This window comes from Neolamprologus multifasciatus, chromosome 1, assembly GCF_963576455.1.
Source record: "Neolamprologus multifasciatus chromosome 1, fNeoMul1.2, whole genome shotgun sequence".
NCBI classification, from domain to species: Eukaryota; Metazoa; Chordata; class Actinopteri; order Cichliformes; family Cichlidae; genus Neolamprologus; species Neolamprologus multifasciatus.
In genome coordinates this window covers 30,456,144-30,481,110 of record NC_140439.1, presented here as the reverse complement: position 1 = coordinate 30,481,110, position 24,967 = coordinate 30,456,144, and the positions used below count along the sequence as shown (strand labels likewise).

The 24,967-nt window shown below is 40.8% G+C and overlaps 1 protein-coding gene across 1 annotated transcript in view; it reads left to right on the top strand.

Moving 5' to 3' along the window:
* Positions 1 to 24,967, top strand: part of fto (FTO alpha-ketoglutarate dependent dioxygenase) — a 114,589-nt gene that overhangs the window by 31,382 nt on the left and 58,240 nt on the right. The window contains exons 7-8 of the mRNA XM_085162167.1: positions 5,967 to 6,086; positions 21,980 to 22,104. Of these exons, the coding sequence (XP_085018293.1) occupies positions 5,967 to 6,086; positions 21,980 to 22,104 (245 nt within the window). The remainder of the gene's footprint in view (positions 1 to 5,966; positions 6,087 to 21,979; positions 22,105 to 24,967) is intronic.

Below are 24,967 nucleotides of genomic sequence, written 5' to 3'. Positions count from 1 at the left end.
CGTGTGTCTGTGATATGTGTGTTATGCACATTGGACCATTCTTCGATTTTATTTGCGTTTTTTACATGTAGTTTTAATAGCATTGTTAAGCTAGTGTAGATGAGCTGTATGCACCACATCTGAATCAGTTTTATAAATCTGACTTCACTTTTAGGACCTTCTGAGACTACTTTATGTGAATATGTGCCAAGAGTTTAGACAATAGGATTCCAGTCTTAGGTTTTAAAGACTATTCCTTTACTTTTTTTAAGAGTTCATGGCCCTCCTAGCACAATCTGAATTGTTCCATCTGGTCACAAAAAAAAAACAATTAAGAACCATCTGCAAATATGACAAGATTTTTCAAGACAGTATCACAGAAAGTATTGTGGAAATACAATGAAACCATTATCCATGATTAATAACAGTTTGTTTATTTATTTATTTTGCTTTTGCATTGTATAGACTTGTGCACCTGTGGACAGAGTCTGGTGAACATACATTTAATGAAGCCCTTTGGTTGACCTTGTGTTCTTTGATGGGACAATCACCCTACGTAACTTTACGTTATCAGTGCGTTATATCTTTCCATGTCAGTCTCCCAATGAGCCAAATGATGACAACAAAAACGACAAAACACATTCCAACAAAAACTGATGAAAAGCAAATATGACAAAGAGGAAAATCGTGTGCTTTAAACCTTTTTTAAACATTTTAATCCTGGTGGATTCTGGTCGATTCTATTTTATCTGCATTATGAGACTTGTGTACCATACTGGAAGTAATCTGATAGCAGGTTAAACATCTGTACATGGCAGGATGGACGCTTGCCAGCTTACCACCTTCTACGTACCTTGTTGTCTCTGCTCAGGGAAATGGTTGCAATATAAAATCCAGGTTGTTTTCATTTGTCCTGGCCTGTGATGGATCGTACAGCAATAGCTTCTCCATATGTTTTTCTAAAAGGTGGAGTCAGGCCCCTCTCCACTCCTTAACCCCTTTTTATACAGAACAATGAGTGATGCTGGCTTGGGATATGGAGGGATAGAGGGAGGTCAAAAAAGAGGAACACGAGTGGCTGTCTGCAGAGCCACCAGCATACTGTGTTCACTTGCTGCAGGCCAGCAGTTAATATATCACTTCACCTCTCCCTCTTTACACCCTTTGGCCCAAAGTTCACATCCAAGCTGACACTAGCACCTAGACCCCTTAGCAGGATACCATGACAGATGAGTCTGACGTAAGGTTGTTTAAAGGTTGTAGACAATATTAATTATTCAGCAGAGCCAAACAATAGCGCTGTCTGGTTTGGGAGAACTGCTGTGCTAGTTGAGTTAGCAACTGCTAGTTTCTTGCTTGTGGCACAGGATTACTAAACACTGGTTTATTCGGGAAAACAGCGCATTATTTATAAAAGAGCAGGTGTGTGTGTGAGTATTTAAGTAAGGAGGGGTACTCTCGGGGGCTCAAGCCTACCCTACCTGGCATTCTCAATGATCGATGTGGCCATTTGTTTGGAGTTGCCCACGAGAGCAGAACACCCACTTAAATGATGTATTGTTGGTGGAGTTATTTATGATCGCGGCCCAGTTTGGCTCTTGGTGGGTGCATATTGCGCAGGTCGTGTTTGACATGGGCGACTGAGGAGTGAACAAGCCTGAGACACGCAGGCAGCCTGACCTGAGCTGTGCCTTATGGGCCTTTCCTTAAAAAGTGCTAAACAGCAAGCTAGCACTGGCTGACATTCCAGGGATATTGTGCAATGTGGTGCAAGGAGGTGGAGGTTGACATTTGTCACAGGGTGTGGGCCCGGTTTGACGAAGATGAAGTAGAGCATCTGCCATCGCTGTCAGCATTTGGGGGGTCAGTCGGGATAGCTAATTGAAGTAAAAATTGAATGGAGACAGAGATGGAAATAAAGAAAAATTTCCCACCTGTGTGTTTGGTCCCTCTCACTGTCTCCTTTTAATCTCACCTCCTGTTTTAGGTGGCGGAGGTAGGCTAACACAGCATCACCGCACCTTCCCCATGTGCAGGTTTGGCTTTGAAATGCTAATCCCAGACGCAAATGTCTTGTCTCATTTAAAGCCACTGTGTCACTTCCCAGGTGGGTGTGTGACAGAGTGCCCTGAGGGACCCCCTCTAATGATGCTAGTCCCCCCACAGTAAATATTGATGGGGGGTGGGGTTCCCACAAGCTTTGGCAGAAAGTGAACTGTACGGAAGTAGTTGTGTGTGACCTTCTGATGTTCTGTTTTCATGGCCAAAATGTCTCCACAGGCTGCTTCAGTGTTGGCTTTGCTTTGAAACACCTTTCTTAAAAGGGCTTACAATGAGAATGTCAAAGCAATCTTATTAATAAGTACTCAAATCCTTCTTTTTGTAACAGATCAGTTTATTGTGGTTTGTACTTTTTATCTCTGCTGTTATTTTTAGTTGCATTACCTTTACTGCTTGTTAACATTGTTTCAAATTATTCATCGTATTGGTTGATTTAATGGGTTATTTAATTTCTCTGTGCTTTGGTTTTATTAAAAAAAAATACTACATTAATAAAATAAATCTATCCATAAAAGGCAACATTTTATGAAAAGTATATCATTTATTCGTTTAAAACCCTGCTTTCAAAAAATTTGGGACAGTGTGTAAAATGTCAATTAAAAGAATTGTCTCTTAATTTAAGCCCTGTACTTAACTGAAAATTTACAAAGGTTTCAAACTGAATTTCTATGATCAATTGTATTACGATTTACTAGCTTGGACAAATCGTCTCTTTCAGGCCTTCAAGTTGTACAAAAATGCTGCGACCAGACGATTAACATGAACAGATTTTAGGATTCGAAGATGACTATTTCTTTTATCTTTAGTCTGAGAGGAAAGAAGTGACAAACACTATTTTGAAGATAGAATGTTATGAGAAAAAGCCTCTATAATTTATGAGTAGTCATTTTAGAAAACCTGACCATTCCTACGTTTTTTTTTTTTTTTCTACCTGTAGGGTGAAAGTAAAACATATATGGCAATCTGTGCGTTATAACCTAGACTGTGCGACTACTCTGGCAAATGTGTGATGAGTGTAAATTGCGTTCCTAGTTGCTCACCGGTAACCAGGCTTATATGTGGGGAGATCAGGAAAGGTAAACAGAGGACGGCAGAGTGGGATCGATCACACTCTCATCAGTTCTCACCTCAGGGCCCAGCCCAGAAATTGATTGGACCCGCTCAGGGACTACCGTGAAGGTGTGGAAAAAAAATGTACCTCATTAAATCGGGGGGAAAAAAGGGGCTACTTGGCTTTAACTCCAGAGTTGCCATGGTGGGGGGCCGGTCAACTAATGTGCAGCTAATGTGTAGTTGGTGTGTCCATCACCTGGACAGATGACAGCGACTGCCTCAGGGGAGTCACTAACTCCCCTCTCACTCCCCCACGCCATCTCATAGAAAAACTAGGCCTAACAACCACTCTCTCTTTCGCACACACTTTCGATCTGTCTACCTGAATAGGTGGCATTTAGTCATAGTTCCCTACTTGGTAACTCTCAGCTGGGTAGCTAGCCTCCAAATGCCACATAGCCAGCACTCCTCAGTAGCTTTAGATGGTGTGCTTTGTGGCTTCCACTGGCCTGCACAGCAGGGGACTGGCTGCCATGTCAGCTCAAAGTGGAGACACAGGTTGGTTTCTTCTCACTAAAGGACAGGCAGACAATCAGAGGGATAGAAGGATGGACAGACTGTGTGAAAAGGACGTCCGATATCGGCTCGTGTGGCTTTGTTGTGTGTTTGAGCTGTAGTGATCGAAGGGGAGTGGATTTGGATTGTGTTGAAGGGACCATAAAGGATGACATTTCTTTGAAGGGTGGGTTGTATGGAGTGACTGAGAGGCTGCTGAGCAGTGCCACTGGCTGTGTATTCTCCCTGACATGCCCCAGTCCTTGCATGTCATCCCCACTGTGATCAGAGCCTTTTTCCAGGACAGAATCCTCTCAAGTTGTTTGTGTAAATTATTTTTGCCCTTTGTTTTTGGGCAACTGTATGGAAGATGTCTTGCCTCATTTTGCAGAGCAGTAACCACTAAAAAATGTCACCAATTGCAGGATGTTTTAAGTTCAGTGTTCAAACTTTCCAGTGGCCCTTATTAGAAGAGTTCAGGATATTGGGAACTTAATTTGAGTTCAAAACTATTAGTTTTTTTGTTGTTGTTGTAACATCCTTTAGACACATATAATCCATGTTAATGCTGCTACTGCTAATAAAGTTAGTTTTCTCTTGGTCACATGACTCTTACGAAGCTTCGTAATTTAAAGTGTTTGTTGAATTGTTGCACTCAAAGATGTGAAAAATTAGAACTAAAGATTGAAGATAATCAACGCTCCTTTTTCACGACAGCTGGTAAATACTTATATAAAGTTACTATAAATGTTGGATTGTGGAAGTTATATTGATTCCAACACTGTGAGGTCTGAAGACAGGACAGGGAAGTTCTTGCTGAATCTATACTTGCTTTTGCCTGTGATACACTTGCAGGTTTAACAATGCAGTACAAGTATAATTCATACTTCTTGATTCTAATTGCGAATATACTTTGAGACAAAACTTTATGCCATATTTTCTGACAGTCTTTTGTTCAGTTGCAGGCCTGTTCAAACTTTTGTGCTAGAAAGAAAGTTACAGTGGATGTCGCTCAAAATAAAACTCAAACTAAAGACGGGTCTCCGTGACTTTTTAGTCAGTGCAGTGCGTAGTTATATATATGAACGTAATTTGTCAAAGTTGGATGACAATTTTGGATCACCCAAATTATAGTTTTATTTCATGGGAGCGCTCAGCTGGAATAAATGTGCTTTAAATTTATTTCGATGACTGTTCATAGCTGTAAAAGAGCTCTTCTTGCCTAATGCTCTGTTAGAAGAACAATAAACAAACTACTTTTCAGAAAAGGAACAATGGCTCTCGTCGTGCTATTTTATATGCGTTTCCATTGTATGAAACTGCGTTTTGTGTTGTACAGTTGTCTACGTCAACATGAAATGGAGCATGCATTGTTTTCAGTGGATGATGCTTTGTAGAATGTTTTGGGGGAGGGAAGCTCAGCGTCTCACATTTACGTTGGTGGCAGTTGGGGCAATCTTTGACATTCACATTTACGTTGGCGATTGTATACGCATTAACAAAGACGCTCACGCATTTATGCAGACAGATACTTGCAAGGGCACAAATGCACTGATGCGCATACAGTTCAGGTACGAACACACAAACACGGAAAGACACACTTGGAAATAGAAAGGCTACACCTGGCTACGTGAAGCATCCGTGCGAGGATTAAATCAGCACTTCAAAAGAGCAGGAAACAAAAACACTCCCAGCGGAGGAGAGGGGAGCGGCTTGGCAGTAAAGACTGTCATCTCCAGACAGAGCAGGAGAGGAGGGGATGGAGGGAAGAGAATGAGGAAAGGAAGGAGAGGGCGGAGTTTTCAGGTGTGCTCAATGGAAGGTGTGTGCGTGGGTGTGTGTGTGTGAGCAGACATACAGTAGGCTTGTTTGTGTCTAAATTGTTTTGAGGGTGTGATTGTACTTAAAGACATGACCAATGTTTGTACTATTTGTGGTAGGATGTTTTTTTATTTACGTGTCAAAAATGAGTGAACGTGCTTTGAAACTATTTTGTCACAAACAGAATGTGCAACAATTCAAAGATGGAATTAGCAAGTATGATTTCAAGGGAATGTGTCGTTTTCTTCCAGTACAAAATCATGTCCAATTTAATTTCTTACAAGGGACTAAGAATTTTTTTTTGTATTTGTAAAAGCATTCATATGATTTCACACTCTGACAAGTAAATGTATCTAAACAGAAAAGTCAGTGTTCTACTTAGAGATGTACTTAGTGAAAAGAACAGGGAAAGGAATGCATATATAATCTATGTAAATATCCGATGAAAGTTGTCTCTCTGAACAACGTTTTTGTTTTACGTGTATTTGTGTGTGAAGGTGGAGTTTGAGTGGCTGCGGCAGTACTGGTTTCAGGGCCAGCGTTATGCTCGGTTCTGCAGCTGGTGGACCAGACCGATGGAGCAGCTGGAGAAGGACTGGAAGCTCATGGAGACCATGGTGAGACTGCTCGGACACACTGCTAGTCACATGACAGCTTTGCTCTCTGGTTTCCTGACTTTTACTGCATTTGGCACCAACTCATTGTCACACAGATTACTTACTAAGACTTTGATGGTTAAATAAAATCTGTCTAAATTTAAGTTTGTAGGCTGTTTACCATAAAATCTTTTTGTGCGAGTTTAGCTTTCTAGGTTTTACACTCATGATATTTCTTTTCTGGGACATAGATGAAAACAGTTAGTAGGTTTAGTTTAAGTATTTTCCTTATATTAAAAATATGTTATAATGTATATTAAAACACTACTACTATTGCTTTATAGGTAATACCCTCAAAATATAGGAATACAAATAAAAATGAGAGCATTTATCCAAAATGTGAGGAGTTTCTTTGCTAGTGTAGTAAGGCTGTCACACAAAAATACGTCTTTCAACTAAATGCTCAACACGCCTCTACTTGTGCTTCTTACACAAACTACACAAGTGATCTGCTGTCCAATAATACCCCTCACCAGAGAGGGTGTGTTTAAAATTACATGGTATATTGTCTATCTTCTTACCATGCCACACTATTAAGGATGTGTCAAGTGTTTAATCGTAGCCTCACAGAATTTTTATGGGAGCGGAACGTGGGTGCGTAGCTATTAGTTAGACACCACTGTAAAGGAATCACTTAGTAATGTCAGACTCATAATTAAGTCACCTTAGTCACAGCTCTGTTCTGTAAATTCTCTGTGTGCCGCAGACATACTCACACTGTAGACACACAGCGCGGAAAGCCACACAGTCATATGCTTGGTCTCGCTTTTGGTATACCCCCACAAGTTCTATGCAGTCCCACTCTCATAGCTGGATTTCAAAGAGTGCGTGCACATGTATGTATATGTGTGTGTGTGTTTAACACCCAGACACCAGAAGCAGCAGGGGGCACTCTTGTATCACTGTAGCAGCATCGCAGGGAACGAGAGAGCTGTGCTCCTCTTTTCCTCTGTGCTCTCCCTCGCTCTCTGTCTCTTTATGTCTCTCACCCACTCCTGCTGTCTCTGGGAGCTCTCTGTCTCTGTCAGTGTCGAGCGCTGAGCAGTAATCACATCTAATGCTCAGGCGGGGATAAAGACTGGAGCTGGAGGAGAACAGTGCCGCTGCTGCTCAGCTCTAGTCATAGTCTCTTTTTCCTCCTCTCTCTCACACAGTTGAACAGCCTGGCAGAGGGTGGGTGGGGGCGTTAGTAGACAGGGGCTAAACTCATCTAGAGCTTTACCTCCGTGCCCAGATGAAGTGTGTGATTTGGACCTGTGTTTAGAAAAGGGCATCAGTGAAATGTGAGGTCTTTTTCCCCTCTCTGTTCCTCTGTCTCCATGTCTCTTTAATGGGCAAGTGAACCATGTCCACTATGCATTTTAGAAAAAAATATGTGTGACGAAATATGGATCTCCGCCATGTCTTTGGAACTTAATGTCAGTTTTTATGCAATGCGGGGAAAAAAGTAAACCAGTTGTTTTTAGAAAAATAGAAAAAGCTAAATCAACAAAATGCAATAATTAAAATAAGGTAATAATACATGTGTAACAATAAAAGCATGGGTATTTTAAATATCACAAATTACATTAACACAAGTTCATTAGAACATTAATTTTACAGATTAAATACTTTGGCGCCAAATTGAATTAATCACAGTGTCACATCACACAAAAGCAAGTATGTCTTCTGCAGGAATGCATATTGAACCCGTGCAAAAAATAATACACTAGTGAATGCATAAAGGTAATGATTCACTATTGTGATGAAAGACAACATTATTGCTCTTGCCAGCAATATTTACATACATGCATCGACCTCTGATATGCTGATGAAAAGCACTTTATAGATGTGACTTATAGATTTTCCTTTCGGTGGTTTTGAAAGCTGTGGCTTTTCTGCCGTTAGATTAAAACACATTTCTCTAAATTACTTTGAGTTATTTAAATTATGTGGGTTCCCCTCACATTTCTTTATTGCATATATTTTACACTTTGAAGCTGGCAATTGACAGCATAGCATAATTTAGTGAAATACAAGTGACCTACTGTGTGCAGACGCTGTTTACCATGTATTTACTTAGATTTTTCTCTTGCCTGCAGAGTATATATTAATACAGGATTATTTTTGTCAAATTTGATATTACCATGGGTGTTTTAGAATAGCAAATATATGTCTCTTTAAATAGGGTTTATAAAATGACACTGTATTGTTTTATACACTGTGCTGAGCAATAAAGCAGCGCATTGTTTTATCCTGCTAAAACAGCAATACAAACAGCCAGCCTTCCCCTCTTTATTGTCATATTTAGCACACACTGTCGTGGGATGCGCTGGGCTATGTATGTGTTTGTTAGTCTGTATGAAGAATATTGCAATATGGGGTGACTAGCTCCTGTTTATGGATACTGTCTCTCCCTGGGGCTCCCTCTCTGCTCCTCAGCCTGTTGTCATGCAAATGCTCATCCTTCCATTTGAATGACATTCTGATAAAATACATAAATAAATAAATAAAGAAAGACCCGAAACAAAACAAGTCCACTCTTTTTGGTGCCTCATGAATTCACGTGGTTCCTTGATAGAAACAAAGAATCCGCCTCTTCTAGCATGGCTATGTGAATGAACGGCAAAACTATATTATGCGTGTATGTTGGAAGGTGTGGCTGTACGTAAGGTAAAAGGTTGTTTCGGCAGCATGGAAGAAGGGCATTAACTTAAAGGTTTTACATTCCCCTGTGATCCAGGGTGCCGAAGTCCGTTTAGACCTGGCTCGCAGCCTTGTGTTCCCCCAGGACTCTGCTATCATGGCTATCATACAATAGTGACATTTCCTTAAACTAGCAACAATGAATAGCTTCCATCTGAGTGACAATAGACAGAGAGTCTTGGCTTTATGCAGAATATTTTAAATACCGGTGTGGTATTTTTTATCTTTTCTCTTTTCACTGTGGGGGAGAAGCGACAGCGAGCCCACGAGCATATCTTTTTTCTCTGTCCTGTGTGCGCGTGTGTGTGTGTTTGCGTGTATGTGTGAGCCATTGATGTTAATGTATGCACTCGGCATGACTTTAATTGATTTAGCAGCTCTGCTTGCACAGTACAGCTTTTTCCCTAATTTGTCACTTTCCTGACTTCTGTGGCTGCTCATCTCACAACTTCAAAAGCCACCGGATGCAAAGAGATTTCAATGCACTCCGTCTTCTCTCTCTCTCTCTCTCCCTTTCTTTCTTTCTCTTGTTCTCTCTCGCTCCCGCTACCTTGCTGTATTTCTCTCTTTCTCACACTTTCTCCCTCATTTGACAGAAGAACGAGCCTTGTAGATGGAAATCTTTTCAACACGTATCAAGGAAATTAATCTGCTTTCATAATAAACGGGATCCATTCAGTTGAATACATTTGTATACTTCAAGATGTACAAAACAGGAAGTGGTATCGGGGCCATGTCTTCCTCTGCACCGTTCACCCAGCCTGTCAGTCCCTGTTTTTCAATGGTTTGGTCACACACATACAGTACGTGCATATATATATTTATATATATACTCTCTTTTTTTTCCTCCCTGTGTCACAAAATTTGCTTTCTTTGATTTATAATGGAGGCTGGCTTTTGCATGCATGTGTATGCTTATGAGCCGAGATGCGCTTGGCGACCATTTCTTTTTCTCCCCTCACTGTAATAGCAGTCTTTGGAAACAATCTGGGCAGCCGAGGAGGGCTGCACTGCAATCATACAGAACCTGGCCTGGTCGCCATCAGTAGCTGATTAGGTTATTGAGCAAACGTGCTGAGGAGGGGTTGGAGAATGAGGGATGCGGGAGAGGGGGAGGTAGCAAAAAAAAAACTGCTGGTAGTGTGTGTGCGTGTGGGGGGAGCAAGAGTGGAGGGGTCAATGTAAATGTTATTGCTGTGTGAGCTCATTTGATCAAAGTCCTGGAAAGGTTAAGCGAATCCAATCTGGTTTTGTATGGCAGAGTGGAGACACAGGCGCTAGGGAAGAAACCCCCAGGACGGAGAATGGATTATCATATTGGCGCTGAAGTAGCAGGGGCCTCCGACGGACAGTTTACTCTGCCCGTAATGCGTTTAGACAGCAATTGGCCTTAATAACCTTTATTGACTTCAGCGGGTCAGTGCCAAGAATCTAATTATCAAAGTGTATCAATTTCATTGGAGTTTAGAGTTGCACCGCTCAAAATAATTATTTTAAGGTCGGCCCGGGGCAATTAATCCCCTCTCCACTTATTTGATGGCTTTGTAAAACATTATAAATGTTATGGTTTCTGTTGTGCGTTACGCCGTAAATAATTTTAGGGAGCAATTTTTTGTAATGCATTATTTGGAGAGCTTGCCGTGTTGGTCCAGGTGAGAGAAAAAGGCAGTATATTTTAAAAAGCTAGGGGCTAAAGCTGAATCACGTTGCAGATGTTTACCAGCAGTAATTTTTCTCTTTTGCTTGCCGCTTAACTTGCACAGTTAGGCAGAGTTTTATATCCACTTTATATGCACACATGGAACCCAGATTAATTATAAGTGTGAACTAAGCAGTAAACTGCTTAAAGACCATTTTTATTGCTCATTATGAAGCCATTTATTATCTCTTACATTAAATCACACTGGGTTTATGCATCATATTGTTTTGCATTTAAAGCTCCACACTACGTAAATAGGCTTATACTTTTATTATATTCAATTCTGTGCGGTTCTTATGCACAGATAGAGCGTGTGCGAAATGTGTGTCTGCGTGTATGGCTTCAGATTTATTTGTACGTTTCTGTCCGCGTGTCTGTGTGTGTGTGGGGGGGTGCAGTGTGGCCGCAGTGTGTGCGAAGGAAGTAAATGTGCAGCTGCACAGTAGTTTATCCTTCATTGACAGTCAATATGTGCTGTTACCTGGATAGTAGCAGCTGTTTCTCCTTATCGCACAACATAGAGTAGAGGCCTAATCCACACGTTCATAATTGCTTGGCGTTGTTTACCTGCAGCTGTATATAAGCTTGCTTGCTTTGCCCTATTTAAAATGGAGCTGTATAAAAAAGAAATTACTCAGAGATTATTGTTATTATTCATTTAAAGAGGAAATATATGGCTGATAATACATTTTACATCATGCAGCAGCTTGTGTTTGGAAATATAAAATGAAAAGAAGCAGGAAGACACACATGGAGAGAGTGAGGAAAAAGAGTGGGGAGAAATGTAGCGGTGGAAAGGTATTTTGCAATTCTCTTTGAAGTCCCTATTCAACAGGGTAAGCTGAATTTTCGGCAGTGCCTGATAGTGTTTCTGCGTAAATGCTTAAACCCCTTTAGAGAATTTTCATGGGCAGATACGCGGTGGCTTGAAGGGAGCGTTTATGTTACCTGGAGCCAATGCAGCCCGCAGCTTTGTACCTAAAGATGTACAGTAGTATTGAATGGAATCCCACAGAGGTTTGTCTACGACAGAATCTCGCTGCAGCATCGCTGTAAGCCGAAGCGGGGAAAAAAAGAGCTTTGAACAGGTTTAACCTTGTCAGTCTTTTGCTAGGCTCATACCCTCGCATTTATATACATGAACACAGACACTGAAGGACAAAAAACACTAGGACAGACATTGATATACACACATACTTAAAAATACGCCGGTGTCCATTTAGAAAAGTTTTAAAAAAGCTTTGTGGTGATATCCGAAATGGCGACTATTGCTACAGTTTTCCATTTTTTATTCCTGAATATATTTCAAAGTTGCTATTATGTAATGCAATATTCAGATATTTTTAATGTTATGTAGAAGAATAAAAGTGGCAAACACACAGGTGTGGTAAAATGTCTGCATGGAGCTGCAATCTTGTTGTCAAAGTTCATAGTGTTGCACAACATATTAGTGTGTGACAGCGAACCAAATCTGAATGCAGCTCACTGTTTGATGAATTCCAGTTTAAACTGATTATGAGTCCTCATTTATATGCGTAATTATTTCCCCAAAATAGGATATAGATAGCTCATTGTAGTCTTCTTGAGGTGGGAAGAGCCTTTTCCTTCATAAAGCTGACCTGAGTAAACTTGCTTCAGGAATGTGGATGACTAAAATTGGAATTTATTACAAGGACTTGTACGTGACAATGTGGAAGCTGCACATGAAACAATGGCTTTTTTTTTTTTTTGTCATTGCACCGTTGACTGTCAGCAACAGTATTGTGCACGCCCCATCTTTACAATGCGGGGATGGAGAGTTTTATTGACAGCAGTTTGGATAATTTATTTTGTTTGTCTGCGAATTGTGGTGTTGACAGTGTTTTTACTGTATCAGTGGGCTCTGAAGGCGGCTTGTCTCGTCTTCTTAGAAAACAAATGAGCACTTTACAGAGACTGATCTGCCTTATCCGCTTAGCAGCTCCCTCAATCCCCACATTTATTTATTTACTTATTTATTTACTTTCTTATTCATTTACTTACCTCTGTATGGATTTGGTTTGATTTCTCTCCTTCTACTCATAGCCACCCCCTCCTCTTCCTCTCTTCATCCTTGGCCCTGATCAGCAAGATAAGCCTTCAGAGGAGGGGAGATAACATCCATTAAAGTGGTAAAGAGGAATTATGGGGCAGCCCAGATTAATCACTGCTCAGCTTAATCGCATTCAGTGCGGACGCTGGGGTTGGCTGCAGGGCCCAGCTTCATGTGTCATACCAACAGAGCGAGAGAGAGGGCGAGGGAGAGATGCAGCGAGGGACTGTGTATTTGTTGAAAAGTGCCTTGATGGGAAAGAAAGTTTAAAAGATGAAAGAGAGACTTCAGAGCATCTCACTGAAACCCCCAATCTGTTATAGACATCACTACTAACTAGCACCTGACATAAAATTATTGCACTTTGATCCAGGTGTAATTGTTTACTCTTGCAGGCAATCATGTCAAAATGGTTTAGTAAAATATATTGGCACAAACACAAGAAAACATTCTGATTTGTAAAAAGCAAAGAAAAAAAATTGTTCAATTTATGTAGTTTTAGGAAAATATTAATCTTTTTGAATATTGAATTTATGAAGACAGCTTGTACAATCTTCGCCGCACTCAGAAATAGCAGTATGCATATTGCAATGTGGCGCCGAGCTCTGTAAGCCGCACAGAACAAAAATAGAGTTCTGATACTCTGAACTTTGTGCACACACTTTTAATAAAATCATTTAAATCTGAATCTAGATCCTCATCAGGTCATGTGGTTGATATCCTTATTATTGTTTATCTACACGTCAGCTCAAATTCATTTCACATTTATTTGTACAGTCTCTAATCAGAGTCTCAAGGGGCTTTATATCGCCCACACATTGTGAAACAATAAATGAAACCAATTAATGAAAATGAAAACGGCCCACCCCAACTATGGATCCTCAATGTGAACAATGACAAAAAAAAATCCCCTAAGACCCTAACTAAGAACAAAAATGGAACATATCGTCTTTAGGTTATGACACATCAGTCTGTTATTTGTTATTATGACACACAAGCGGCGTCAAAAACTACGGAATTAAGCTGATCTACACTGTTCATGCAATAAATTTAAAAAGTTTCAGATAACAGTATTTTTTTTCATCTCCAAAGCAAGCTTAAATGCAAAGGATCAGAGGTGGTGGAAATTTAATCCATGATCACTTCCTTTGTTTAAGTGTGCAACTACTACAGGAAAATAACAAGTATTTAATACCTTGGTACCTCGCTAATTCTTCAAAATCACTGGAGCATCCATCATGTTTGGAGCAGCAATCTGGGTTTTAAAATACAGTCCTGTTTTAAAACAATATGTGTGGAGAGGGTGGAGAGAATGATATGATTCTGGTGGGAAGACACTGTAAAATTGCCTGATTCGCTTGAAGAAACGCAAAGAAAAGGAGAAAAGATGGGAAAAGATTGTGGATGATAATTGTATAATTTTTGGGGGGGGGGAGTGAAGATGGAGGTGGTTTAGGGAAGTGGAACAAGGGGGGGAAATAAGACAGGGTGGTTGTGACTTTCCCTGATGTCTGAGGAAGAAAGTTATAAAGGTAAACAGTGAAGTTGGTATCAGGATCTGTGAGTTAAAGTAAATCAGACAAATGAAAAGGTGATGCTGGAAACTGGAAAAGGCCACGTAAGTCCTGGGAGCATTTTGGGAAGTGCTTTACTGTGCACCTTTCAAAACTGCCATGTTCAGTATGAAGAGGATATCCTTGTAGAGAAAACCTGAGATGTGTGTTTTTGTATTAAACAGCCTAAAAGTGTACTGGTGGTAACAGGTAGCTTTTTTTAATGTGATTTAACTATCGATCCTGTTTTACATTCATTGGCCATCCTCTTAGGTAACACTAATCTTCCACCCTGCTACCCTCCCCTTGCAGATAGAGTGATCTGATGGGTGGTGTTAAATGGGTGAGATGTAGGACAGTGTAATTAAAGCTAGTCCTTTAGTGGGCCCTGCCTCGCTCTGCTGGGAGTGCCCGATATAGCACTCATTAATTCCTATTTGTGTGTAATGAGAGGGTCATGTTGGATGTAATAAATGGCTCTTTTATTTGGGTGAGAGCGGCAGGGTGGCATCTCCTCCCGGCTAACTGTCTCATAAACACCCTTTAGCCACTCTAATCAGCCTCCCTGGGTGAGGTGTAATCACACATACACATACACGCATAACACAATGGGAGGGAAGATATACTAAATATGTAAAAAAAGAAAATTAAGCATGTTTAGAATGTATTTTTTAAAATGCGTATTAGAAGTAATTTTTGCATATTCATTTTCCAAAACGAAAAATAACAGCGCAATTTAAACATTGTAGAAGTTTTAAAAGGACTTCTTTAGCTATAAATGACCATAGCGATAATCAGAAAAAACACATATTAGATCCAGTCTGTATTTTTTTTTTTCCCTTTTCACTGCTGCCAGTTGATGGCAATGCATTTGAAAGAACAGATTGTTTTAAAAAGTCCTCTGGGGCTGTTTTCAAATGCTGATCAAAAGGTTCAACACACAACATGTGCAATAATGGTTGGCCGCTGATCAGCGAGGGCCACTTTGTTGAAAGATTAAACCAAAAATACAACCAAAAAGCAAACACAAATGTCATAAAAAAAGAAGTTTGAACTTGACTGCCTTTTGATATCTGAATACAATGTAAAATAGATTTGCGATTCATGGCAATAATTAGGAACACGATAGGTGCATTTTTAATTCCCTTTACTTAATTAGATGATATCAGTGTAGTCCGCAGTTTTTAAGAGCATAGGTGCTTTATTGAACATAAATTGTTGAATGTAAAAGCTCCTACGGTGTCTTTGACTTCCCTGCCAGCTTGAAGTAGACAGAATCTTATAGAGTATGCAAGTCCATAATCTACTTATATGTCGCTGCTCTATGTGTTTGCCATTTTCGATTACTGTATAGCCATGTGGTATGTATAGAATTGTTTAAGGCATGTGCAGTACCACTCTTATGTATAAGAATGAAGCAGAATACAGACAGACAGGTTATTTACAGACAGTGATGCAAAAGTGAATTTATTGATTACCCATTACGTTGAAAAACAAAAAACAAAACTGGCATGTGTAAAACTAACTTTCCTTCATGGCTGATACTATACAGACCTAACACTTAAATTGTATTTTATGGCCTATAATTTTGTAGATCTTAATCTGTTCTACTTAAGATACAGTCATTGTTTCACTATACATCTACCAGTAATTCAAATTCGATGTCAGACTGGACATATAAGAAGCCCTGTTCAGTTTCAGGCAGATTCAGAAACTGAAGAATCACTAGTGTTCAGACTTCTCTTACTCAATCAAAACTTTGTTAGCAGAACATTTCAGCCCCTGCAGGCATATCCTCCCTCTCAGACAAAATTCTTCTATGTGAGCATGTTTAGATGGATGGAAATCCTTTTTATTGGTTTAGCATTTTTGAAGACTTGAAGTATGGTGCTGTGTGTAACGCTGTTACTTCAGGGCTTAGAAAGGCTGGCTTTGGCCCCAGTCAGCAAAAAGCTTTTTACTGGCAGGAGAGTGAGGTGCCGATCACAATCTGCTATCTAGCTAGAATCTAGACTCAGCTTTCATATACTGAAAGAGAGAAAGGGGGTTTCAACAGAACAGAAGGTGCTTGAGTGTCACGCTCATCGCAAATATCTCTGTCCAGCTCTGTCTTCATTGTCCTGAATTAGTCAAAGCGCCTCTCAAAGCTTTCTTGTGATGGATGGATTATGCGTTCTAGCCAGGCCGCTGTGCCGTTTTCACTAGTGCGTGTGTAGCCCCTGCCACAGTGTGCTGGAGAGCTCATTCAGACTAAGAACTATGTGGTTTAGCCATTAAAGCCAACTGGACGGACACTCCTTACCATGGGTCAAAGACAAAAGCCTTGCAAAAAAAAACCCCAAAAAACAGGCCGGTGAATTTTTATGTGATATTTGTGGGCCCATTGGGCTACAACTTGACAACAGATTTGCTTTTCTTCTTGCCACCAAAAGAGATCACCACAAAAGCCCGAGAGTTCTGCTTCATTTGACCCTGTGCAAAGCATATGTCCTTCCATCCTGCTTGTATTCTGTCCATAAGATGGACTGCCGTGGGCCCATAGAAAGCATCCCTGCCCACTTGACTGTGTTACAATGCCTTCAAACAAAACCACTTGTCAGGGGTCTTCCCTTTTCGGGACTGTCTCTATTCCCACTCACCCTTTGTCACTTCAGACATGCTACTCTGATGTTTCAGACACATTTTTCTAATGTTTTACACTCCATATAATCTGCTGTGTGTAGCAAACCCCATTTTACTGGCTGCTATAATTGATGGTAGCTGCGACCTTGCAAAGGTCAATCTGGCAGAAAGGCCTAGGTTTCTGTCACCACGGAGATTGCGAGAACACACACACACACAAAGCGGGAAATATCTTGTTTTATCAAAAAAATAAATCTTGTTAAGGTTTCAATTGAATGTTTTAGAGATCTTGGCATAGAAAATAAATTGCAGTAGTCATAATGTGTACTGTATAGAAAACAAAAGGTGCAATATATCAGTCTTTTTATTGTTATAGGTCTGCAAAAGGATTTAAAATAATTTATTGGGAGTAAATTTAAAGCTTTGAATCCACCAGTGTGAATGTTTCAATTGTATAAACTGTTAACAGTTGCTCAGATGATTTAAAAAGACATAAATATACAAAATAAAGATTTCCTTAAATTATTCTTGAGTGAACATTTTCATAAAGCATTTCTCATTTTATTCACTAGCAACCCCGATCAACAGTGTTGACACCCTTCATTCTTCTCTCTCACTCTCACACAAGCGCACACACACACACACACACACACACACACCCTATCAACCAATCTTATGTAATGGAAACTGAGTAAATTTCATTTCAGGTATGCCTCAATTTTGAGCCATCTGTAATCGTGTGACGGTAGGCACAAAGCAAGGAAAAAAAAAAACATACACACACATACTAACGCACACACACACAGTTTTTATGACTTTGAATGTGATGTCACAGGAAAGTGAATGTGGTCTGGGCTTATTTCTTCCTTGGCTAATATAATTTTTCCACCGGTGGAGAGTCCCCTCCAGTGCAAAGTAACTCGCCGGTGGCATGCAGCAAACATACACAGATCCCTTGTCCAGACTGGAGCGAGCCCTGCCAGGATCACAGCTCCCCAGATGTTTACATCTGAGACCAGAAACATTCCTGTGAGCAAGGTGCTCAATGCCTTTTTCCACCAGCGGTCAAAGTGATATTGGTTTCTTGTATTAGAGTAGGGAGGGAGATGAAAGCAGCTAAGGGTCTGTCATACTCTCATTGCTAGGGCCTATGAAATCAGGTGTCAGAGCAGCTGAACTTAAACTGTCACAAAAGTCCATGGAGTGTCTGGAGGTGTGGAGAAAGGGGTTAAATCTTAAAACCTGATATATTTGCTAATGTGTTAACCATGCAACGGGAGTGCTACGCTGGATTTGGTGTGGGAAGGGAACAGTAAAAATTAAACAGCTGAGAGAAAAGGAAGTGTGTGGTTTTGTGTGTGTGTGCGAGCCGTTGATGTTAATGCATTTTTTAAAATAACTTGCGTCAAAGTGATGAGGCTTGCAAGAGAAACTGACAATAAAAAAAAGAAACACCTTTTTATGAACAAGGGAAGGGGACAATATCTGAAAGAAGACAAATGAGAGAGAACAGAAGAGAACACGTAACATACAGCCGCAAGAAGGAGAAATGTTGGCATATAGCAACATTTATATTATGAATTTTGACTTTTAACTTTCTTGTTGTTGTGTGTGTCTGAAAAGGTAGATCTTTGTCCTTTATACAATATTAGTATGTTTCTCAAGTATATTCTCCCGGCACTATTATCAGTTGTAAGTCAGTCGTTTTCAGAATTCAAACTAGCAGACCTCTGACTCATTGTCCTGTTGAACAGAAACATTTAGCTTTGCAAGAGTTCCACCACTTTCTGTTAATTACCAACAAAAATATTAATTTTTTTCACCAAGCCATACTCTTCCTCTTATCAAATTTAGTGTTATTAATACCTATGGCCAATTTAGAATTGACAATAACCTAGCCTTATCTTGTACCCGGAGAGAACCCGGAATACCAACAGTAGGAACATGCAAACTCCACCAGCCAGGCGTTGGATTCAAACCCAGACCGCACTGCCTTTATTTTTTTATTATTTTCCTAATTTTCACATGGAGTATTCAAATATGAGTCACTCAATAAAAAAGCCTTTGAAATGATAGAAATACTATTTAATAGAGACCGGATCTTGTTTAAAGTCCACAGTGATGGCTTAACAGTCACAACCAGTAGGATTACTAGTTATCTCCATTCTTGCCTCCATATGGGCACAGTGAGATGTTGGCAAATAGAAACACTGGGGAGTCTGCTGGCTTTTTGCTGGGCTGTTACACATGCTAGTGGCAAGGAGGTTGCCAGTATGACAGAGGTGCAGTTAGGCTGGGAGGCACTGTTGTGGCAAATTAACACCAGCCACCAGCCAAATTTCTGGAATGTTTAGTGTTACTTGTGAGTTTGTTTACCTCCTTCCTATTTTAGGTATCTAGTCATCATCTAGGTGGTGTTCTCGTCTAGAATTCACCTCTGTCTTTTAAACAAGTTAATAAGGGAGCTCGTTTTGGAATTGAAGCATTTGTGGCCTGCAGACATGAAAGGTTCCCTAAAAGAGAGTGCCAGTGAGCTTAAGAGTACTTGGGAGTACCCGGAAAGTCCTGGGATAAAGTCAGCTAAGGCATTTTCATTGGGTGTTAAGAGTTTCTCAGACACTCTGGTGGTCAGCTAGTAGGTCTGGTTTATGGAGTGCAAACTTTCAGTTGTGCATGCATCTTTTTTTTAACCTTCTTGCCTTTCAGCTTCTTAGCTCTTATGTGACCACTCACAGCTCCTCTGTTGCATTATAAAGGATCTAAATCATATTGCTCTATGTGCAGCAACAATCTTCCCATTGTATTATTCTATGTTGAATGAATGACATGCCCTTTTGTGATAGACTAGACAGATGCTTGTTGGTGTTAAGATACAGTCCTGGCTCGAGGTGTTAGTGAGCTGCCCCAGGCTGCCCTCCAGCCAGCCTTCGCTTGGAACACTATCATCACTCTAGCTCTCCACTAACCAAAATATCACCTCAGCTTGGCTGCATGTTTGTTTATCTTCCCCACCTCTGCACAGGCCCGGAAATGTTTATGCCTAACTTTAGTAAAATAGACAGGGTTGAATATGGGGTCTGGGGACCAATGAAAAGAGTACCAAGGAACGTCTTGTCCTCTCATTCACCTTGTAATGTGGCCTGGGTCAGGGGGACATCTGTGGTCAGCGTCAGGCTGAGTAAGGTGTAGACTGAGGACAGCTACTGTCATCGAGGGGTAAATACAAGAAAAGAGGGGGCTGATTAGTCCTAACACAGACCCAGAGATAAAGGACTGTGATCTGGCTGAGTCTGACTGAGGTTGGGCTTGACCAGTAAACAACCAGCAGGGTGTCTAAATGGCCCGGGGATCAGCCTGGGGCTAAACCTGAAGGCCTCTCTCAGCACTGGGTCTTCTAAACACTAGATCATACATGCACACAGTTATCCATGCAAACAGACACTCACCGATTTTTGTGGGGAAGAGGCTTGCTAACACAGATTTAAATTATAAGAGGGACACCTCTACTCACAAAAATCTACACTGTACTCACAAAAATTTGTAGAGAACAAATAGAAGCTTTCGATACACACTCATAAATATATACACACCCCAACTAAAGCAGAGGTTGTTTAGGTAGTGTTTAGTGGAATTATTGAGTTGGGTGGAAAAAACAAAGATTCACTTGAGTAAAGTGTATGCAACATAATTTAGCATTTTGAAAATAATGTGGCTACAATAGGCTGGACTTGTCCAGGGTGTACCCTGCCTGTGGCCCTATGAAAGCTCCAACCCCTGGCAGTTGGAAGCAGAAAAGGATGGATGGATGTGCAGTCTTTCCTTGTTATTCATTTTGATCCAAAGTCCGCTTTGGGAAGAGTTGAAGCAAGCTTAGAAGCACCTTAGAGCAAGTTTCAGATCAACTGTGAATCACTTCTCTTCAGCGTTGTGCTACACGGCCAGCATGGCAATGTGATGTCTACCAGCTGAGATGGTGATACAGTCTGAATACACTTTCTGGCACTTTCTTAGCCTGTCACTCATCCCAGGAGGACAGGGTTTGATCCAAACTGAAAGGCACAGTTTCCATAGGGAGTACAGCCGGCCCTGCCTCCTCCTGGTCACCTTAATCTTTGGTGTCTCCTCTGAGTCAGGTATAATCAGTCACACACCACCACATGTTTTGACACCTGTCCTGTGTGCTGTAGAGAAAGTAAGCATATTACTGCTCTCCTTTGGAAACACACACACAGAGAGACAATCAAACGTATCTTCACATGAATTAAGACAGACAGGTGTATTGTCAGAAAGGGATTAAAAAACAGGGTGAGGGGAAGAAATGAAGGTTCCCTTACATAGTGGGTTTTTTGAAAAGAAGGTTGGATGACTGGGGAAGCGAGTGACTGTTAATGGGAAGAAATGAACGTGCTTGACTGGTGGATGTGACAGGAAGAGACTGTTCTTAACAAGGCGTCAGAGTCAGTCAGAGTTACAGATCCATCACTTCTCAGAGGCTTGGCAAAGGAGGGGGGAGACATTTAAGGATATTCAGAGAGGGAGAGAGTCTGTGAAGGGTAGAGAAGAAGAGGGAGACGGTGAGGGGAAAGAGGGATTTGAGTGTGGCTGACAGCACTGCATTTAATTTGGGCTGCCAGATCCTTTTTCATTTGACTCCTTCTCAACCAGCTTAGAGGCTGCGGAGGACTTGGAGGCGAAGGTTTGCAGGGATGTCTCCGATTAGCACTGATGTGCCACGTCACACTTTAAGCCAGCCTGTAATTCATGTTCAACAGGGGGATACTCACACATTACACTGTGCTGTGCAGGACGTGATTAATTGACTCACACTCTAATATTGGGTGTAATTTGCCCATCCTCTGATGTGAAACTGACTTTATACTAGACTTACTGCATGCTGTCATCCTAGGGATGGTATAATTGAGTCTTGGCTCAGAGCTGTGCAATTTCTAAACTAAGGATAGAAGCACAAGCACGCCAGGATTCACTTCAGGTCTTTCTACCCAATTTTGAACTTTTCTGTTTAGTATTTAGGGTAGAATTTAATAGAGTAAATCACTGTAGTGGGGTTTAAACAACCACTGTTATTTAAGGCACTTTTTAATGGTGCTTCTCTACCTGTCCACTTTCTACTGAAGTTTTCACATTTCTACTGAAGTTTCACATATTTCCATTCAGTTCTATTTTGAACCACCTATTTCCACTTCTGCTGCTGTTTTTTATCCAGACTATGCTTTTCCTGGCTGCAGTGGAGGAGGAAGACCAAGCAGAAGAAGGAAGGAGGGAGATGGCAGAGATCCTGCTGTCTGCTTTGACAGACAGACACCAGCAAAGGCAGACATGGAGAGACAGGTAACACAATATACCACCAACTTTGTTACTTCCATTGATCTTCAAAAAAACAAACATCTGTTGATATGTAGTCTATCAGTTATATGAAGGAATGGAATCAGTTAAATGGAAATGCCATCACACTCCAATAATAAAGTTTATTAATTTTCTAAACTGATTTGATCAAATATAAGTAATGCATGCATGTTGCTGTGATTTCCTCAAGATTACACAAACCAAGGCAGAAACCAAACATAATATCTCATTTCACCTCATTTCACTTGCAAACCCTGAGCTATTATTATAGCTCGTGTAGTGTTGTTGCAGTAGTAAAATGTGTCAATATCTAGTTCTCAGTTAAGAGATTTATTAACTGTGATCACATCATCAAACAAAATAAAAACGAGTTGCAAAAGGTGACACATCAGGCCTACATTGCTTCAATGTGCATTGATCATTCATTTTCAGTGAATCGGTGTGATTTCCAGAGATATGCAATGGTGTGGTTGGTGTTGGTTTGAGGTCCTCGGGCCTGGCAGTTATCACAGTTATCACAATGACACATGTGTCTTGGATAGGCCCAATCACTTCCTTCCCTCCAGATAAAGAGGGAGAGCACAGGGGTTAGAACGTTGGTCATCCATTCAGATGAAGAAGGGCCTCACACATGCACCAGTGTTGTTTTAGCTGTTTGTTTTAGCCATTTACTCTCTCCGCCAGCACATACACGGACACATACAAACACTACATATACACACGACCACTACATTCTCAATTGCTATACTCTTTATTGTCTCTTTCAATAGTTTTGACCTCAGAGTTGCATGCGGACAAGAACCCATATGTTAGAATAGACATTTCACTAAACCTTAGAGAAAGCAAAGCGGCAGGAAGATAATTCAAAGGCTACAAATCCATTTTCTTTTGAAAACTTCATGTTAAATTCCTGTTGTGCTTACGCCCTCATATTTCTAAGGCACTCTGTTCTTCTATTCTATGTTTTACATTGTCCCCTCTAGTTGACCCTTAGATTTGTCCCATCCAGATGAGTCTTGTAAACAGGCTGTTTCCACACACCTTGCTTTGCTGTGTCAACGCCCAGTGCCTCACAACTCTGATGTAGGGCCTGCTCTGATAGTGCATTCCAGCGGCATGTGCTGAAAGCTAGAAACCATCTCGCCACCCCCACCCTCAAGTGAACATCAGAACTGTCCCCTACCATCGCAGTTCTCCCGCACCACCCACAATGTGATGTTACCACCAGCTAACAATGTCTGACCCTACATTTTGCTCAGCCCACCCTAAGATGCTGACAACCAGCATCACTGGCTGGGACAGGAAATGCTCAGCCCTTGTCGGCAGAGCAGACAGACGTTTACTCTATCAGCAGTGAAAGACTGATTAGATTAGTTTTGGTGGAAGGCACATGTCCCACACAATATGTTTGAACTCCAGCTGCTCCTGATACCTCTTCTTCCCCTTACACACATTCTATGTCTATCCCTGAACTACACCACCCTCTCTTACAAAAAAGCCAGGGGTCATGCTGTCAAGTGGCTGTCAACAGATAGCATTTTCACAAAACTAAACACATAGCTATGCGCAATGTTAAGTGGGAAGTACTGGTACTGATAAGCAATTTGATGAGGGTCAGGGATTGTTAGACTTTGTTGAGCATGAAAAAGTTTTAATTTCTTCATGCATACTACTAAGAGGCAAAGTCGTTATTTTGAATTAAAGAAGCACTTTATTACAGAAGACGCAGAGTGAGGGAATTGTAGTGCACTCCAGTCAGATGTATTCAAACCATCATTTATTTTCATAAAAGCATTCACTAAAATAGGACTAAAATTAATTTGCTGATTCATTTTGTTGCTTTTTTATATTTAGCGTTCTAATTAGGTTTCCACACAATATTCAACAGGCAAGCTTTCATCATAACACTGCCTTTTGTTTCCATGGTTTCCATTCAGCACATAATACTTGCAAAAAATATAATGGAAAAAGGAACAAAAAAAAAAAGAAGCATGATTGATGACTTTTGCTAGAGGCCCATAAAAATAAACAAGCAACGCTGATTGATTAAGTTTCTCACTGACTTTTGTTTCTAAAACACCAGTTAAAGTAGCCTTCTTTGCTGTGGAACTTCGGCCTACCAGCTGCCATTGTCTGCCTGCGAGCCATTTTTAGTACAAGCAAGAAGGAAAGAAAGAGGAATTGGAGCCGGTGACCAGTGGTTCTTCACCATTGACTTATAGGCACTCAGAGTGAGTGATGCCTGCTCTCACCGTGCTAGTGGAAGCAGTCCATTCATTCACTCTGAGCCAACGAAGTTATGAGAGCTTTTTTATTCTTATGAGCTTTTCTGGTAACTGGGTTTTCCTGATGCACATGGTGAATTCTTTGATAGATGCTGCCCTCCATGTCCCTTTGGTAAATGCCCCGTGAGTACCCTGGAAATAGATGGATTATTATATGGGTGGGTGACTGTGCCGCAGCAGAGCAGTTCAGTATGCCACACAGGAAGTGCAGATTGAAGAGCAAGACGCAACCTCTAGGGAGCAGCTCCATTAGGATAGAAAATGGCACATCCCAGTGGCACCAGGAAGGTTTTTGGTTTAACAAAGGTAATGAAGGATCCACACTGGAACTACATACACAGAAAATTCTTCAGCCTGCAGTCTTCTGCAGTATATTTAGAGAATTGTTTTGTTTTATCTTGCTGTCAATGCTCATTATGCATTTTTAGACGCTGTCTTCAGTCTGTGTGCTTACAGTGTGGCTACTGTTGAATATCCTGGATGAGGTGACCTCATGCTGACCTTGCAAAACCTAGAGGTCACTGCTCTGGGCATTAGAAAAAATAACAACAACAACAACAAAA